Source organism: Hirundo rustica, chromosome 9, assembly GCF_015227805.2.
Source record: "Hirundo rustica isolate bHirRus1 chromosome 9, bHirRus1.pri.v3, whole genome shotgun sequence".
In the NCBI taxonomy this organism is placed as follows: domain Eukaryota; kingdom Metazoa; phylum Chordata; class Aves; order Passeriformes; family Hirundinidae; genus Hirundo; species Hirundo rustica.
Genome location: NC_053458.1, coordinates 28,511,076 through 28,530,538, shown reverse-complemented (window position 1 = coordinate 28,530,538; position 19,463 = coordinate 28,511,076). Strand labels below are relative to the sequence as shown.

Here is a 19,463-nt window from a genome sequence, read left to right as displayed (position 1 = left end):
GGAGAAAAAGCTCCGGGGTGGATCCCGCCATTTCCTATTCCAGGAAGGCCAGAATCCCTTTGAACTGTGTCCTTCTGCTGGAGAGAGTGAAATGCAAAAACACACACCCCAAAACCAATTTAGACTTACACCTTCCCCAGTGTCAAGCGCTGGCATCCTGAAAACATCCCCAGCCCGTGCGTGTGCCAGGCAATTCCACAACAGACGGACAAGTGGGATGGGATCTGCTGCAGCAACATCGACAGGCAGACGAATATCAGCCTCTAGATTTGCTCTTTCAAGCCCCAGTGCCTTGCCCAAGGCAGCCAGCAAGACTATTATTAGGGCTCGAGGCAGCCTGGCCTCTGACTGCTTTCCCTGCAAGCGCTGCCCCACGGAAGAAGTGTAATTCCCACCATGGCACCCTCATTGCATAGATATTGGATTTGGGAAATACTTTTTTTTTTTTTTTTTTTTCTTTTTGCTGCAGGCGAAACAGCTCCTTTCCCACACCTGCCCTTTCAAATGAGAGCGGTTTAACACTGTTTGCAGAGCTAAAAAAAAACCCAAACCAACAACCAAACCATCCCTCAAGCTGGCCCAGCCCCAACCCTCCAATGTGAGGGAAGCTGAGGAAGAGCAAAGCAGAGGAGGTGGCAAGCAAATGAACGGCGTCGCTGGAAGGGTCAGGCAGCAAACAGCCCCACGTGCCAGCATCTCCCTGTGAAATAGCTCAGCAGCCCCGTCCCCGAGCTGGGGAGCTGGCAAGGAGGGGCTGGCCCCCCCAGAAACATCCTCAGGACAGCTCAAGGCAGGAGAGGGGAGACGGATCATACACCAGAGACAGGCACGGCCTCCCTCGCTCTAACAGTTAAAATACCTCTGAGAAGCATCTCCCTGAGCTGGGATGAGCTCAGCAGAGGCACAGGACCACCAAGACGCTCCCACAAAAGGCTGCAAGGTGCCCCAGTGCTGCTGCAACGGGTACTGACAGCCTCAGGCATCCTCGACCCAGCACCAATAGCCCCGTCCCGGGCTGCTCCTCCAGGAACCCCTGCGGCTTTACAACGCACCTTGGGACGTAACAGGACCCCATTTTTCTCCCCAGTGTCACATGTGAGACAAACCCTCCGATAATCTCATTTTCCAGGTTGTAAACTCACTCGTCAGTGGCTAAGGACACGTGGGGGCCTCCCCTCACCACGCCGCTCTGATGAACTCAAGGCCCTGGATGGGGAATCGTGCCCGGTTTCTGCAAACTATGATCTAACCTAATTCCCTCCATCCCATTACTTCAGGATTTACAACACACAACCTCCCTTGAAATGGTTTCTGGTAAATTCTTTGAGAGCTCTTCAGGCCCTTGCATCATCGTCAGGGTCAGCCAGGCATTAATGGCAAAGCATTTACGCGCCAGGTAACTCGTTCCCCAGCAAGAGAGTTTGCTTATGCCTTTTAAATTCAGGAAGCAATTAATAGTTGCCACAAAAGCAACCAGTGCTTGTCTTGGGCGAGGGCCATAAAGGCCTGACTTGCCCCGGGGAATTCCGATGCCTCCATCTCAGCGGGCACGTTCCAGGAGCGTGGTGGTTGCAAAGGTAAATCCCTAACGGTGGATACCTGATGCTGGGAAATCTCCATGCTCCCTCTAACCTGCAGAGCTGTGACGCCAGCTTCCTGAGCCAGCTCCCTCCCCACTGCAGGGAGCAGCACTGCCAGCAACAAACTCAAGCAAACACAGGACCCGAGCATCTTCTGGCTTTCTCCTCTCTGGGCAAGGACTTCACTGAACTCCCTGACTTTGGGACTTGCAGCTTCAAAAGCCAAAAGGTCACAGATAATGCTGTGGATGAAGCCAGGATCCCAGCAGGATCCGTGGATCTGATAGAAAGGTGGAAAACTTTGGTCCCCGGAGCTCAGCATCCTCTGCTCACACCAAAACCCAGTCCCTGGAGTCCAACAAAGTCTATGCACACCATAAAATCCTGCTCCCCAGAGCCCGGCATTCTCTGATCACATGGAAAACCCAGTCCCTGGAGCCCAGAATTTTCCACTTACACCAAAAACTCTGCTCTCCAGATCCCAGAAAGCTCCACTCACACACAGAAAACCCCCCAACTCTGCTCCCCAGAGTCGAGCACGTTCCACCAACACCAAAAAACCCCAACCCTTGAGCTCAGCGTCCTCCACTCACGCTGAACAAGTGCAACACCCGGAAAGCAGAGGCAGAGGCATCCACACCACAGAGCTTCCTCCCTCCTGGCCAGCACAGATACCTCTCAGGGAGAGAGGATCCACTCGCTGCCTCCCACTGAAAACATCAGCCGGCTGTGGAGATCCCCAGGTTTTAGGAGACACCCCTTTCCATGCTGGCCCCCTCACAGCCATCAGAAAACAATGATTTCCAGGCTCACCCCTCTGCATTAGACTTCAACCAGCTGCAGACAGGCCCGTGCATATCCTCTTCCTAATCCTTCATGCACAATCCCTAGACAGTCCCTGGCTTTTATTATTTTCTGGCAGGAGAGAGCACCACGTTAACCCCGGTGTGCAGGCTGCAGCCTGAGCATCTCTCAGCACATCCCAGCTTGGGTCCAAATTATAAATGAAATGTTTGTGTAACTAGAGAACTGGTGAGGGCCAATTGCCCATTAATATTTGAAACCTTTAATTCTTATTTAACGGCCTGTCCAAACAGCCCCTTCCTAATTCCTTGATATAATGATGGGCCTAAAACATTTATTTATTGATAAAGACCATGGGAGGCTCTTCCCACTGGGATGGAAGTGCTTTCCTGTGGGGGCTTCAAAGCCATGGGACAGAGCAGGCAGCAGCATCACTGATTATTCATCATGACGCAGACCCTGCACTCCTCACCTCTGCCAGACCCTTCTCTTCTCAGCAGTTCCCTCAGCTTCAGCTTCAGGAATGCAAGATAAATTCCTTACTAGGACATGTTTTAAGGCAAGGAGAATGAGGGAATATTGTCCACAAGTATCCTGGAAGGTCCTGTCCTTGGCATGATGCTGTGAAACTCTCAGGGAACGGAGCTGCACCTGCCCACGTCCTGGCTGAGGGCAGTGGTTTGCAGGTGTGGGGACAGCGTGTTGGGGGCACACGAGATGCGGGCAGGGTTTGCATCCCAGGAGCACATCCTGCAAGGAGACATCCTGAGACATGGGCTGCAGCCTCTCCAAACGGGAGAAAACAGCCTGAGCTCCCAAGGTGCTGGAGGCTTTGTCCCAGAAGACAGCCGAGCCTGGTGAGAGGCGCAGAAGGCAGGAAGGGCTGCAGAAGCCTCACCAGACATGGGTAAACAACCTCCAGCTCCAAGCCTGAGCTCCTGAGGGGACAGAGGCTTTGCCCCAGGAGGGAGCAGAGCCCAGGAGAGGCGCAGAAGGCAGGAAGGGCTGCAGCCAGGAGCTGCCCCTGTGGCCCCCGGCTCAGCACTGACCTTGAAGCGCAGGGCAGGCGGCTGCCACCGCCGGCATCGTATGACCCGTTACAAAACACGGCGGGCTCTGCTTGGAGCTTACACACTGCAGGACAAATTTAACACCCCAGAGCGTTCCCGATCCCACTGAAAGAATTCCTGGCAGGGCCTCAGTAATCGCCCACTCCCGTAAGTGGCCGAGTGCCACCGCATTGGTTTGGCTCCAGACACACGAGGAGCACCTTGCTCCTGACTTCTGGAGGGAGAGGTGCTTCAGCTGATGGAGGACACCAGGCAAGATGACAAAACCCCCAGGAGCAGGTGGGCCTTGAACCAGAGAGCAAAGGGAATGTGGGAAAGATGCTGCTCCCAAATGCCTTCACTTTTCTGAGAAAGGTATTTAAGGGCTGCAATTAGAAGTTTGCGCTGAAGCCAGCCCGACTGTGCAGCTCTCCCCATGAAGTGATCACTCAGAAGAACAAGCAGACAGAACAAAGGCATCCTCCAAGGATGCCCAGTCCACAGAGTCCAATACCAGGGGACTTCCTGGCCCAGCCATGAGGAAGAGAGGCTCACCAGGAGGAGAACTTGTCCCTGCTGCCATCCTCCCGGCCACACATGAGCTCTCCCAGAGCCACGCCAGCTGCTTCTGGAGATGGAGCGGGTGGATGCTGCACCAGAGCAGAGCTGGGGAAGGTGCGGGCCAGGCAGGGTGAGGGAGCCTCTCCCAGCAGCAGATCTGGTCACAGCTCAGCAGCAAGCCAGACCCTGCCTCTCCCTTCTCCTCCTCCTCCTCCTCGTCCTCCTCTCCTTCCCTCTCCTTTCTCCCGGCCCCAGCCCCGCATTTCTGGAGCGGCGAGAGTCAGCTCTGCCGATGCTGCCGGAGGGCCCCGAGCCAACCGCGGCTGTAACCTCAGGATAAAAACATCAGCTCGGAAACACAGCAACGGGAAAAACAGACAGGAGGCCACGTGTGCGCACATGAGGATTCCTGAAGCAGGAGAGCTCCCACTCTAGCGCTGAGCTTTGCAGTAACGAGCCCTTTGGACTCTCCATTCCCGGGGAAGAGGGAATTTGGAGAGAGAGGGAATTTGGAGAGAGGCTTTGGTGTTTCCTTCCAGCCCCTGGGAGCACTAAACCAGGACCTGCCGCTCCTGTCCGAGTCTGGCCTGCACCCAGTGCCCACCCTGCGCTGGCCAGCTGTTGTTGGGCAGCCAGGTGAGGATGCTCAGGGTGGGACCAAGCCGGGTGGGGCTTTGGGTGCCCCAGCACGCGATGATGAGCCAAGCCCAGGTTGGGAGCACCAGCCTGGAGGCGACGGAGCAGTGACAAGATGACAGAAAATGTCGTCGGGCCAGTGGCTATTTTTATCTGCAAGGACCAACACTTAATACTCTCCTATCTCCCACAAAATGTCACTTGAGCTCCGGCAGAAAGTTTACACCACTTGCAGACAAGGGCTGAAACCCGAGCGTGTAATCCCTGCTCCAGTCAAAAGTTATAGTGGGATTCGCAGCATCTGGACAGGGGAAGCTAAAGAAAAAAAAACCCCAAAAAAAACCCCAAAACCCCTTCCCCTGAGAAATGATGGCTGAGGCAGCAGAGAGACAGGACAGGCAGGTCCCCTCCTGGCACCATGTATCCCCCTGCAGAGTCACCTGCCACATCTGCAGGGCACAAGGGACTCCGTGAGCCCTGGAGCTACCTTGTGACCTCCTCACTAGCTCAACCAGAATTTAAGTACCCTAAAAAGGGTCTTCAGCAGAAGGTGGAAGAGGGAAAGCAAGGCATTCACCACCCCACTCTGTCACCACCACAGCCCCGAGGGAGTTGGAGGGCTGGGAGGAGTGGGGTGAGTCAGGCAGAGCCCACGGTGGGGGTTTGCAGAGGGTTCTCATCAAGGTATCACCCACCTTGGCAATTCCCCCCTCTGCACCAAGCATCTCTAATTACTTCAAACGCTCCCCCCTCTCCTCTCCCACCTCCTTCCCTCTCACCCTAAAGGCCAGACTCCGACGTGCCTGGGGTGTAAGGAAAGGAGCTTCCCTCACTTAATAAAGCCAAGGTAGAGCAATGCTGTTATTAACAGCAGCCTGCCCACGGCAGGAATATTGCAGCAGCAATCCCAGGGGAGCACCCGGCACTGCCCTGACGGCAGAGGCAATAACGCAGCCCCAGCACAGCTCCGTGACATTGCAGCCCCCAGAGGGTCCTCCCAGGCCCCCCTGGCATCAGCAGCAGTGCTTAGTGTCAGGGATGAACGGACAGCTGCTCAGGCACAGAACAGCTGAGATTTGGGACAGCACCCTCCAGAGGGCTCTTCCGAGAGGGGCAAAAGAACAGGGGTAAAAAGAGCTCCAGGCACAGTAAAACACGGTGCAGCACAGAGGAGCTCAGAAAATTAGGGTTCCGTGCTAAGGGCTTCCATGGAAACACACAGGACGTGAATTTTTCCAGGGATGAAAGGCACAAGCTCATGTGTGTCTTGGAGCTGCCCCCAGGAGGTTTTTTTCACACCACGCTGTTCTTCTAAATTAAAAAGACTGGGCAAAGCATTGAGGATGGAGGTGTGGGCAAGGCGAGGAGCCAGCAGAGGACAGGGCTGGGCCCCTGGACATGCTGCAGGATGCTGAGGAAAGGGGGATGGCCATGGCTTCCCAGAGGGACACACAGCACCTTGGAGGAATCAAATAATAGACATTGACAAGGAAAACTCGCTCCACTAGCCCCAGAAATCTTCTCTTACAGCAAGGAGTGGGGTAAAAAACCCTGGGGAATATACTGGAGAGGCTAAACTTGCATTCCTGAGATGGCCAAGGAGTGATCACATCTATCTCCCTCCATCTCCAATTCCTAAGATCCATTTCTGAAGCATCACCAGCCAAGAAACTTTGGTTGATTGGACGTGGTTGAAGCGAAAAACGGACGCAGAAAACCTTATAGCTGAAACTTAAATGCTCTCCACAAACATCTTGCATATTTTCAAGGACACTAAGGAAATTCACATTTTTTCCCCCCATATTTTAGACTTAAAAAAATGCCTCAAGGGAAAAAGTTATTTAGAACTACTTAGGAAATACAAAGGATAAAAAAGCCTGTAATTATTTCTCTGCCAAGGGCTTGTCAGTTTGAAAATCCTCGCTCTTGAACCACTAATCCTCACGGAAAAAAAAAAAAAAATGCAGCTTCGGCAGGATGCATCGTTGGTTGACTTTCGCTGCACTTTTCTGGCACAAGGGAACTGAAGGGGAAGGCGTAGATCTGGGTGTCGTTTCACCAGCACCTTTCACCCACAATGTGCCTGATACACATCCTTGGCTGACGAAGGAGACCTGCAAAGCATCACCCCAAAATGAGGCTGCTCTGCCTGAGAATGGTGCTCTGCAGGCATCAGGCCCGGGAGGGAAGGATCACGGCTGATGCTTGGAGACAGAAGTGCCAAAACAGGCAAAAATAAATCAGTTCAAGGTGGGGGTATACTTACTTTAAAAGCCAAGGATTCAGGGAGTTCCTGGGATGTTTTGTTATGTGGTTGGAAATAGCATAAAGACATTATTGGCAGGGAAACTGCACTTCCTCTGGAGGATGGGGATGGGCCATCCCAGCAGAGCTGGGATTTGGGCCTCTGGTTTAACAGCCAGATTCATCACTCCACGTCCTCCTGCCGGGGTAAGGACGGGTGGCATCAGTGCCTCCGAACCTGGCTGGCCACGCAGAAACAAAACAACGCCGAGGAACTTGTTGTGTCCCACACACCGGTGTCCCAACAACCCTCCCCAGCCCAGAGCGTCTCCCACAGGAGCTGGGTGAGCTGTCATGGGCAGCTTTCCCTCTGCCAAGGATAAACACCTCACCCTGAGCTACATTCACCACACAGGGCCCTTCACCCACTTTCACCCATCTCTGATGCCTTCTTTCATTACTTTCTCCTAATCCATCTCCATAACCGCTCCTCCCATCAATGTGGGGTTTAATGTCCTTGAGGTAATGCATGCAGGAAGCCTCTCCCTCCTTTCTGGTTAACCCTCCTTCCCAGATCCAGAGCTGAAACAAGCTCAGACCCACAAGACTTTAAGCTTCATTAAACTTTTACGCCAGTCCACTGAGGTTGCTCTCTCAGCCTCTCGTAATTACGGGTGCAGAGGGAAGGAGCAGCATCCACCTGAGCAGGCATCAAGAACTTTCCGACACTTAATGACTTCCTAGCCCAGCTCCCACATCCAAAGCGCCGTTTAAAAGGATCTGTTCGATACCACTCCTGTGAGCTGCTGGGCAGAGGAGATGCCGGGATATAAATAATTCAGGATTTCAGTTCCCCCATCACCAACCCAGCTGGTCACCCCTCTGGCACAGGTGAGACTCCAGACACAGAAGCCTGAGCCATCCCAGCGCTCCAGAGTCCACAAACACCCAAGCCAAGAGGATGGCTGGGTTCAAGGACACGGTTCAGGTGAGCAACATCTCTCTCGGCAGCCAAAACCTGGAGTTCAGCATTTCCACGGGGCAATTCAGACCCTGGCTTGGCTGAATCCCGTGTGAGCCTCTTCCTCCCCTTCAGCCCTTACAGGAACCTACAGAAAGTGGTCTGGAAGGGGAAAGGAGGCTGTCATCCCGTCCTCAGCACCCAGCATGGGGCTAGGGTCCTACACACCTGACAACAGAGCACAGCTGACACTTCCTCCTCTCCTGCTGACTCTCCAAGACCGGAAATGGAAAAGATTCCCAGAAAAGGTGCCCCAGAAGTGTGTTGGAGGGCAGTTTCAATCGAGGCTCAAAACAGAAATCATCAGGCAGTTTTGGGGTTGTTCCTCAACAAACGCCTACTTCCACTAGCAGCACCCGTGAATTTATTCGTCTCAATCACCCCTGTGGAGGCCACTGCAAACACGTGACATTGCCCTCCTCCCATTTAGATAAACCACTGCAGGGGTTAATAACCCTTTTCATAGCTGAAAAGTTTTCCAGAATTAAAGGCTTAGCAGGGCCAGCGAATTCCAAGCAGAAATTTTGCCAACAAAAGCATCCCTGTGATTTTACAATGGCAGGGGTTAGAGGCAAGAAATGACAACACTGACTCTTTCAAAGAAAAATCTGCTGCAGCTGAAAACTGCCTTCAGGTCCCTTAACCTGTTTCTCTCTCCTTTCCAAATTTTTCCAGCCAAAAGCTTCCCTGAGCTTTTAGCAGCAAAGAGAAAATTCCCACCTTCTTCTTCTTACTCAGCCACCTTGGGCAACGCTATGCAGCGAAAAATCAACTTACGGCATAGCCCCACTGGCCCCAGGCAGGAAGGAAGGAGTCCTTGGACACACAGGCTCCAGGTCCATCCAAGGCTCTCTGAAGCACAACATCAGAGGAGAGGATGCGCCTCCCAAAGAGATCAATTGCATCCAAACAATGGATTCTCCAGGAATCGCCCTCTCATGCCTCTAAGACCCCACTTTGCTCCCTTACAGGGCAGGGAACCTTGCCCAGAGGGATTTCAGGGGCTCTCCACCCCACTGAGACGGTGGTTGTCATTCCAGAGGAGCAGACGTACGGGGAGGGGGATTTTGCACGGTGGCGGCGGGGGCGGGGGACAGCGGGGCGAGGAGCGCGGGTCCCGTGAAAAGGGATTTGTTCCGCTGTCAAGGGCCGCCTTAGGAAATGAAGCCCACGAGGGAAGGAGAGGGGTAGGGAGCGGCCAGAGACAATGTAGGGACAGCGGTGACAGCGAGACAGCTGGGGAGGATCAGTGCCGAGCCCCGATGGGCTCGCAAAGCACAAGGACTGGCCGAGGAAGCGTCCTCCAGCATCCTCTGCTCTTCCAGGCATTCGGCCCGGGGAAGAGCAGGATGTCCCCGTGCAGGGAGAACAACTCACCTGCAGCCACGGAGCCACAGGGACCCTCCGACATCGCTGCCTGCTGGGTTGGGCTGGGATACAGAGGAGAGGGGGCTCTCCTACTGATTCGTGCCTTCTCCTGTCAACCTGTACCTTAATCATGCCAATTTGTGCCTGAGAGGAGCTGCAACACAAACTGTGGCTCACCTTTGGTCAAAGGTAGGCCAAGGTGGAAAACGCAAAGGTGAGCGTGACATAAAAATCAGGCGGATCTGGAGAGACACTGAGGATTCATACCCAGCATTCAAACTCGCCCAGCAAGATGCTGCAAGCACTTATGATGATGAAAGAAGCATTTTTTAAGCTAGATTTGTATTTCCAGTTCCATTTCATGGGTGACAGAGCCAACTCTCTCTCTCTTGCATGCAGCCACAGTCCGTCGTACCCAGACCAGGCACTAGTGCAGAAGACCTGACCCCGAAAAACAGGATCATATTCACGGGCACTCGAAACATTCTACTGAAAACAGGTAGGTGCCTGCAAGTACAGCGCAGCAGGAGAAAATAAATCATTTGCACTGAGCACGACGTGATTTCACCCCTGTACTCAGAAACTCACACGTCACCCTCCCGAAAGCGCCAAACTCCCACTTTCAGCCAGCCAGCCTACAAAACGTGCAGCACCTAAAGGATCCCTGACAAGCTGAAGAAAGTGGTCTTTTGTTAATAAGACCCCAGAAAAATCCCAGATAAGCAAGAAGACAGGGCCACCGGACAGAAAACGCCCCCAAACAGAGGGAACTGGGTGCCATCAGCCCAACACTGTGCCCTGCACAGCCCCGGCACGGCACAGCTCAGCCTGCCCCAGGCCTTTTGCAAAAGCTCTGGCATCTGGCTGTCCGTAAATATTTGAAGTGGGAAGCCAGGAATTACAGAACCCTTCTCCTGGGCAACCAAGGTTTGACCATCTTAAAAAAAAAACCAAAAAAAACAAACCTACAAAAACAAACAGCAAACCTCAAACAGAGCTGCAATGAGATGCCTGCTGGTTTCGCAGAGACACGTAAGACAACACGGGTGCATCCTTTGCCCCTGAGGGCCAACACCCCTAGGAGAAGATAACCACAGACCAGCTGGATTCTTTTTGCCAGGAAGCAGGATTCCATCCAGGATAAAAGTACTGAGGAACAAAACTATGGGTTATCACAGAGTTTGCCATGACAGAGAGCGCCACTAGCTTCCCTCACCTTCCCCCTTCTGAGATCTCAAACAAATACACAGAAATTCAAATTTCTCATGAAAACACATTATTACTGAAACAAAAAAATTAAGCTGGTTTGCCCCAATATTTTCCCCTAGTAAAATCAAAATATTTTCTCCCTGCTTCAATTATCTTCCTCACTCCTGCTACAGAGGAGGCGCTTGATAGGATTGCAGGTAAAGACACAGTCCTCCAGCCCAGGCCCCATCCCTGCTTTGTGTCTGCATCTGCAGAGGGCACGAGGCAGAGACAAGAGAGCACAAAGAGACAAAGGACATCTTGAGAAGAAAAATACCCAGGACAACTCTCATTCCCACCTCCCTCCACCTTGGCTGCAGCCTCCTCTTCCTCAGACATGCTCCAGCACCAAGTGCTGAGTACCCCCTTGGCTGCACACCAGGAGGTTCACCAGAAGTGGGGAACTGTGAATCCAGATCCAAACTGCTGGGTTTTCCCCCTTCTCAGCCAGAAGCAGGACCTGCACCCTCATGAGCAGGAGATCAGCCCTAGACCCCAAATTCCCTCTTCTGCTGCTCCGAGGCAGAGGGGGCTTTGGGGTCTCCCTTGCCACAGCCCGGGGCGAGCGTGCAGCATCAGAATCAGAAAGTGCCGTGGGTTTGGGCACGTTGAGGCCATCCCACTGGTGCCAGTGGGGATGGGGACAGCCAGCCAGTCTCCCCGGCAGCACACGCGGCCACCGGCAAATCCTGCCCGCACGCCGGGCAGCCGTGAGCACAGCTCACACCCAGCGCCGCCATCCGCTCCCAAATCAGCCGGCGGTGCCCAAACCAGCAGGTTCAGAGCCTGCTGGAAGGCTCCCCGAGGAAGCACAGAGCAAGAAACCCACTGTGGGCTGTGCGAAATCCCCGGCTCGGCAAATCCCTCCCTGCGCCTGGCGGCTGCGAGCAGGTGAAGAACCGGCGAGGCGAGGGCTGGCGAGCTGGGGCAGGAGAGGACCCCAGCTGTCTCTCCAGCTGGTGGAGACAAAATTCTCATCAAAACGAAACAAACCCCTCTTTCTTCCCCAGTCCATTTCTCTTTGGTGCCTTTGTCAGGACTGCAAAAACCCGAAGCAATTCCCACAGCTTTAAGAGTCCCATCGGGGGCTGATCAGGGAGCACCAGCTCGTAGAGTGGGGCAAAAAAGGTTAAAAATAAATCACAGTATGTCCAAAATAAGATGGCAGAAACCATGAGGAGTCCCAAGGATGCTCAGGTTGTGGCTCTGATGGTACCGACCTGCAGTCTCCAGGACCCCACCGCCAATGGGGTGACCCCAAAGCCACCCCTGTCCCCATCACGGAGGGAAAGGTGACAAGTTTATTTAACTGCCTCGCTCCCAATCTGCCAAACCACCCTCGCTTTCAGGCCTTCCTAAGGAACACTAACTGTAAGACAAATCTAATTAAGGGCCCAGAGAAGGGGCAAGATGCCACATCTCTCCTTTGCTCCGTCTGGAAAGGGAGAGCCCCACAAGTGAGAGGACAGTGCTTGGTGGAGATGGAGACAAGGCCTATTTTGGTTGACTGGCATTTCCAGCATGGATCCCACAGCAGCCTCCATAACACCCCTCTCGCAGCATCCCGCTGCCTCCCTGCCTTCCCACCCCCTGCCAGCACAGAAAGTTGACTCAATAACAAAAACCCAAATGAGGCGGTGCCTGGCCCCAGCCCAGCAGTACCAACCACGGCGTTCCTGATGGGCATTCGGCTGCCCCACAGCCACACTCCTCCCTGCCCATAGGGAGTCAGCACTATTCCTCCAGGAGCTGTGGGTGAGGACAGAGAGGTGTTTGCTACAGGAGATGAGGTGCTAGGTGGGGATGGAGAGCAAGCAAGAAGCATGGGAAGCACTAGAGGGAAAGACTGAGAGATGGGGAAAGAGAGACCACAGAGCTGGCGTATGCCATCCATACCCCATCCAGGCCAGCCTGACTGCTCCCAGTGCCTGGCCAGCTGGAGAAAACCAAGTCAGCATCATCCCCTCCATAGGATGCCCTACAGGAAGGGAAACAGGGCTCCAGAGAACACGCTGGACTGCAGCTGGACTGCAGCTGGGCTGACCTGTGGCTCTCTGGAGGGACAGGTCTCTCCCATCAGCCACAAAAAGCACAGAAAGTCCCACTTCTCCACGTGAGAGAAGGCAAGGGACTGCAAACCACCAGGACAAACCCACCACACCACAGGAACTCTCCAGCTGGTGCTACAGCGTCCAGCACCACCTCCATTCGATCCATCTGGAATTATTCCCCTCACAGCCCTTCCGGGCTGGGGAAGCAGCACCAGGGCTCGCAGCTAATTGCACAATTACGTTCATTACACACGTTAGGCAGGATGAACAGCCACCGTGCTCCAAACCTCTGCCACCTCTCTCCTCTGCAGCAGCAGCTGCCAGAGGAGCCTCCAGCGGGCGAGAGGAGGCTATCCCGAGCCCGCAGGTCCATCCGTGGCCTGGCAGCACCACGCTGCCGAGGATTCAGGCTCATCCCCCACGCGAAGACGCCGGGCGTGATTTTAAAACCCAACGCCGACGAGTTCCTTCGCACGTGCGCTCCTCTGCGTGCACGCCGGGAGGGCGGGAGGATTTTTATTTCTCCCCTTCGCACCCGGGCGCGACTTCGCATTTTAACTCACGCAGGAGAAGGTGGCAGCGCCCGCACAAGCCCGCGGCTCCGGGAGCACGGGATTTTGGAGGCAGGCAAGGAGAGCTCTGCAATGACGGCGCGGAAGCTGGCAGCAGCACAGAGCCATCAAGCCGTGCGAAGACAGGGCGAGCATCACACAACTGCCTGCCTCGGCCGGGGAGCCCGGCACGGCGGTGGCGGCTCGGGGGCTGCAGCCGCCCCTCCGCTGCCGGCGCCCACATGCCAGGCCTGCTCCGAGATGTGCTGGCCATCTGCTCCTGCCAGCCGGGGCTGGGGCCGGGGCTCTGCGCCGTGGCTGGGGACGTGCCAAGCCGTCCCGCCGTCGCCACGCTCCCCAGCTGCGCCCCCCGTCATGACCACACCGCTGTCAGCGCTCCCGGCCCCCAGAACCTGCAGTGGGGATCTTCCTGTGCCTCCAGGTCCTCCCTGCATCCCTGGCTCTGCTTGGCCCGTGCAAACACCGCTAGGCAAGAGGGGTGATTCAACCGTTCCTGTCCTCGTGCAGATTTTAAGGCTCCAGAGTAGCTCTACGCTTCCCATCGCTTCCAGCACTCCTCCCCGTTTATGGCCAGGTTTGGTGTTGCCCCCCCTAAATTCGCCACCATAAAAGCCCATCCCCCTGACCACCACCACAGGGGCCCCACAGCGTGTCCCCAGGGCCACTCCACAGCCGGGGAGCCGGCCAGGGAGAAGACTGAACCTTGTCATAGTTGAGACTTATCAGGTTTGGACAAGCGCCGGGGGCTGCCGCGGGATTCGGGATGTTCTGTAACGAACGTCCTCTGCTCCAAATAGACGCCGTCCCAGGGGCACAGGCTTGAGCCGTCCCTCTCCAGGAGTCCTCCCTGTCAGCGCTGGGGAAACTGCTCCGAGAGCGACCCTCAACTCCCCAAGTTCCCAGACGGCATCACTGTCCGAACCACCCACGGGCCCTGAGCCGTGGCACCCCAAAGAGATCCTGAGACCTGACCTGGCACCCTCGGCCTTTAATCCATTCGCTTTCCAAGTCCTCTCCCAAGTTCTTCCTTTTTGTGAAAGACAAAGAAACGTAAAACATGTGTTTTAACCAATTATTCCTCGATTTCTAGAGCCCAGCGAGTCAGACACTCCCTTAAATCCGCCCGTAACACTTTCCATGGGTGTATTTATAACTGAAGGCATAGCCACCGTCTCGCGCTCCCTCATTAACCCTCTGCGGCCTTGTTACAAACAGAGCTCAAACAGGGAGCGCGGAGACGCGGCGCAAAATTCTGCACCTACTCGTCCCTGGGAAAACACCCCAGTGCTCACCATCTGGAAGAGAAATCCCTTGTTTCAATTTCAAAAAAAAAAACCCCGAAACCAAACACAACGGCAGAACACCGACGCCGTGACAGCGGCGGGTTGGACGCTGACCACTTCCCTGACACCCCCAGCATTCCACACGCAGACACCCCAGCCCTCCCGCACGGAGAGGCCTCCGGAGCCCGGCTACGCCGCTGCCACCGGGAGGATCGGCCGCTTTCCACCGCAAGGAGTGTCAGTCACTTGTGATAATTAACCAGCTCGAGATAAAGAGCTCAGTCTCGGGGCAGCGGCTCTTCCTCCGCGCGTCTCTGGCTCTCAAATCCCTGCTATCGGCACCGCGGCCAAGGCAGGCACGGTGCTCCTGCGCCCAGGAAAAATGCTCAGTCTAAAGGCAGGATGGGCATTTGGGAAAAGAAAGAAGGATTTTTGGCAAATAAAGAGTATTATATAAAGCTCGGCAGAGCCCTAAGGGAACAGTTCTCTGGGACTCTGCTCTGCATCCTCGCCATCACCAGGTAAGGAGTCGCACCACCGGCACAGCAGAGTCCGGCAGGGCGGGTGGAAGGAGAAGGGACACAAACCCGCAGCCCTGTGCTAAAAGAATTAATATTAAATGCAAGGGGACAATGACATGATGGCAAGAGGCAGGCAGGGGCAGGAGGGGAAGAGGCCAGCGGTGAGCCAGGGTTAAAACCACCACATCTCGGGAAACCGCCCGTCGCAGAGCCTGGGATTCCCGGCTCGGGCAAAAGTCACCAACCCAAACAAAACCGAGAAATAACCAGGAAAAATGGTGCTATCACCGGGACCTAGGAAAAATTTGTGACATCTTTTTCCCGCAATCTTTCTTGTCCATCCCAACAGTGAGATAGATGGGCACAGCAAGAAGCCAACCGCGGCACCGATTTCTTTCACGGCCAACAGACATCAGAGGAGGGTTTCATGTTGGAGGCACTTCAAGAGCTCGCAAGCTGCAGTCAAGAGTAAAATCCACATGTGCTGCAAGCTGGAAAGGCATTTCTGGGTGACAGTCACCCCAATTTCCCCTTGATGGTCCAAACAAAAATACCGATAAAGCAGAAAATGAGAATTAAATCGTGTTGGAAACATATGGGAACCAGTAGCCAAATTTCTAAAGACAAACAAGCAGCGCACCCAATCTCAACAAATTTTTTGCCTACAAAAACCCACCCTGTGGCGCAGCTCTCTCCTTTCCACTCTCACGGCAGCTAATTCTTCCGCTCTTTCGTAAACATTTGAAAACAAGGTCACGCGCACAAATTCTGCTTTCAATTTGCCTTGTATCCATAGTGATTAAACTCAGACCCACAATACGGGATTTAAAGGAGGGGAAAAAACCTCGAAAAAAACCAGAAAACCCCCAAAACCCCAACTTTAAAAATGCCTGGAGCTGGGCTAGACCCTGGCACGCTCACCAGCTCGCTGAAGACCAGGGATGAGAGCATCAACGATCACTGTTTTCTGTTATTAAAAAAAAAGGAATTAAATTGCAGGGCTTCGACAGCCGTGCTATCGCCATAGCGAGGGACCCGGCTCCCCACCTACACCTTCCTCAAGAAACAACCAGCCCAGAGGCAACAAAAATTGAACGGCTCCGAAACTCGGCCAGGCAGTGGGGTCCGGAAAAGACAGCAGGAGCAGGATAGCAGGATAAAACGAAAGCAGCCGCAGGGGAGGAAAAACTCAGCAGCCTTCTCCCCATTCCCACTGGAATGGTTTTTCTTTTAAAAAAGAAAAACGATTTTCTCATTGTCTTCACCTCCAACCCCACACTACCAGAGGGGAAAGCGTCAGGGCTGGGAGCTTTAACACCCCAATTTCTCCACCATCACGGACCCGGATGCAGGAAAAGCCTCTGAGTAACAGTCAACACTCTGAATTCAGCAGGGCCTTCCCTGATTCCTGCCGAGTGCCTCAGTTTCCCCACCAACCAGGAGAACAGGGGGGACACCAATAGCATTTCCCTGCCTGTGAGGTTATTAGGATAATAGCCTCGTCCAGGACCGGGTCAGGGAGGATATAACCTTCCTCCTGCAGATGCTCCGTAGGAAAATAAAGCCAGGGGAAAATGCTTGGCCCCGTCCCTGCGCAGACCTGGGGTTACCGTGGGTCTCCCAGGCTCCCAACAAAACATCCTCAATTCCCAGGGCACAACCTGAGCACAACGAAAGGCCTCTAGAGAGGGGAGAACCGCGGGGCGCAGAGACCGCGGGGCAGAAGCACAGCTGGCCGTGCAGCACAGCGAGGGCTGACACGTCTTGGGACACACAGGGCAGGGGAAAGGGGGAGCTGCAGAGGGACACCACCCCCCCCGCCACAAGCTTTTGCAGGGCACTGGGGCTTTGTGGGCGGTGAGAACGGAGCGAAGCGGGGCTCCCCGAGGGGCAAGCGACACTTACTTCTCATAGTCCAGCTTGCAGTAGAGCTTCTTGTCGCGGTAGAAGCAGGTGGTCTGCAGGGGCTCCTTGCAGGACGCGCACTGGACGCACTGCTCGTGCCACAGGCTGTCGTTCAGGCGCAGCAAGAACCGGTCCAAAATCACTCGCTGACACCCCTCGCACACCGACTTGGGGGTCGCGGCTCTGCCTGCGGGGAAGGAGCCGGGGGCTGCGGTGGGCGGAGGGAAAGGCGGCCGGGCAGACGGGCCGGGCGAGGGACGGGCGGAGGGACCCGCGGTTCTCGCTTCCCCCGCACACGCTCGTGGGTCGCGGGGGGACGGGGGTGTGCGGGGAGCTGCTGCGGAACCCAGGAAGGACCTGTGCCTTAGGGCAGCTCCGGGGGGTGCACATCGCGCCCGATTTCGTTCCCCTTGCAAAGGCGGCAGCGGAGCCGCGGCTCAGAGAGGGAGCGACCCTTTGAACCGACATTAAAACGAAGATAGAAAGAAAAAGTGAAATATTTATTGCTCGATACGAAGGAGAGCCCTTCGCTACAAGGAGGGGTTAGGGTGACACGCAGTTTAATGCAATCGCGCAAGGAACCGGGAGCAGCGAAGGCGGGCGCCGGGGACACACCCCGGGCGAAGGCAGCGGCGCGGCGCCGGGCAGGAACGAGCCGAGGAAAGCTTCTCCCGGGCCTCCCGAACCCCCCGTGCCCATCCATCGCTCGGGCCCGCCCGGCCGTGCCCCGCCCTACGGGGTCCCCAGGAGCGGGGTGCCCCGACTTACCCAGCAAGGAGGAGAAGGGGGTCGCGGGGTCCAGGGCGCTCTGCAAACTCTCCTCCATCTTCAGCCCGTCCAGCATGGTGGGGAGCCGGGCCGGGCGAGGGGCCGCGCCGCCCGCCTGCCAACACAGCCCGGACACACCGCGCTCAGCCCGGCCTCCGGCCCCGCCGCCCCCGGGCCGGGGCTTCCCCGCCCCGGCCGCCCGCCCGCTCCCCGGCGCCGCGCTCCCTCCTCCCTCCCAACAGGAGAACCCCTCGGGCCCCCCGTTCCCGCTGCGCAGCCGCTGCCCTGGCCGGGTTCTCAGCAGCCCCCCAGCCCCGCGGCCCCGACGTGGGGAGGCGATCGGACCCGGGGCCCCCGCGGCCGCGGACCGGAGGATGCGGGGCTGCCGTCGGCGGGGCTCGGCCGCTTACCTGGGGCGGCCCGGGCGGTGCCTTCCTGCGAGGAGCCGGCGGAAGAGGCGTCTGCGGCCACGGCTCCTGGGGGGTCTTGCGGCGGCTCCTGCCTCCCCGGCTGTCTCACACCCTGCCGCCTCCCCGCTGCCCGCGGTGCGGAGCGAGCCGCGGCTCCCTGGACGGCTTCGGAGAGGAGCGCACCAACCTGCGGGGAAGCGCCCGTCCGACTGCTGCCAAGGCACATTTCCTGGAGCTGATACCTCCCTGCCCGACCCCCACCCCCTGCCCTCCCCTCTCCACCCCACTCGAAATAAATTTCCTCCCCGCTCTCCTGCCTGGCTGCAGGCAGCGGCCCCGCCACGCCTCGAGGGGCCGGCGGCCCTTCCCGGCTCCGGGGTGCACGGCTCGGCCCCGACTACGCTCCGTTCCCTGGCTTTTTTTCCCCTTCTTTTCTTAGAAAGCCAAAAAGAAGAAGAAGAAGAAAAAAGAAGAGGTAGAGGGTGGTGCCCCACCACAGGGTCTCTCCCAGTAATGAAACCGGCTGGAAATCAAGTCCCCCTTCCAGGAGAAGCCCAGGCCGGCAGTTTTTGGGGCAAGTCGTTCCCCTGGCCCGGGCGGTCCCCGGCGGGGATGCGCTCCCCCGCGCTCCGCATCGCCCCGGGCGCCTCGTTCCCGCTGCTCCGGAGTGTTTAAGGAAAATGAGTGCTGGGAGGAGAAAAACCAAAAAGATATAATAATAACAACAACAATAATAATAATAATAATAATTTTTTTTAAAAAACCAAAAAACAACAACAACAAAAAAACCACAACAACAGCAAAAAAAACCACCCCAACACCAAAGCCGGAGAGCTGCCCCGGAGGGCTCGTCGCCTGTGATCCCTGGCGCCGAGCGGGGCTCGGTCCGCTCCGGGCGCCGGTTCCGCGGGAAGGAGGCGGCCCCGGAGAAGCGGAGCTCCGGCTCCGCCAAACCGCATTGGTTTCGGGGAGGGGAAACCCGCGGATGAACGATCCCGCCCGGTCGGGGAAGACGAAACTTGGAGCCTTCCCGTAGCCCCGGCGCTTTCCCGTCCTGCCCGGCTGTCCCTTCCCTGCTGCTTGGGGGGTTTCGCTGTTTTTCGGGGAGTTTCACGGCCCCGCGGGTCGGAGAGGTCCGCAGCGGGGCTGGGGCCGCGTACCTGGCGCTGCCGGAGCAGCCTGGACGGGGATCCGCGGCTTCCCCGGCACGGAGGAGGGCTGGGTCCCTCGTCTCCGGCCGGCGAGCGAGGAAACGGCCGCGGAGCTGCGAGGGACCCGCTGGAGGATGGCGGAGGATGGGAGGCTTTTAGGGGCCTCGCCCCCTGTGTTCACCGCTGACCTTGGCACCAGGGGCAGACGCGCTCCCAACCTCTCTGTGGGGCATCCCCGTCACCAAGTGCCCCCCACACCCAGATGACGTGGGTGATGCAGGGACCGAGGTC

The 19,463-nt window shown here is 56.4% G+C and overlaps 1 protein-coding gene across 2 annotated transcripts in view; it reads right to left on the bottom strand.

The window, feature by feature from the left end:
* LMX1A (LIM homeobox transcription factor 1 alpha) overlaps positions 1-17,758 on the bottom strand; it is a 41,517-nt gene extending 23,759 nt beyond the window's left edge. The window contains exons 1-2 of one of the 2 annotated variants that reach the window (XM_040073134.2): positions 17,612-17,758; positions 16,844-17,030 (exon numbers count right to left, since the gene is read on the bottom strand). In XM_040073134.2, the coding sequence (XP_039929068.1) occupies positions 16,844-17,030; positions 17,612-17,687 (263 nt within the window). In that variant the 5' untranslated portion in view covers positions 17,688-17,758. Of the gene's footprint in view, positions 1-16,843; positions 17,031-17,607 lie in introns of both variants that reach the window. The other variant, XM_058421760.1, reaches the window with a different exon arrangement.
* Positions 17,759-19,463: the final 1,705 nt, after the last annotated feature.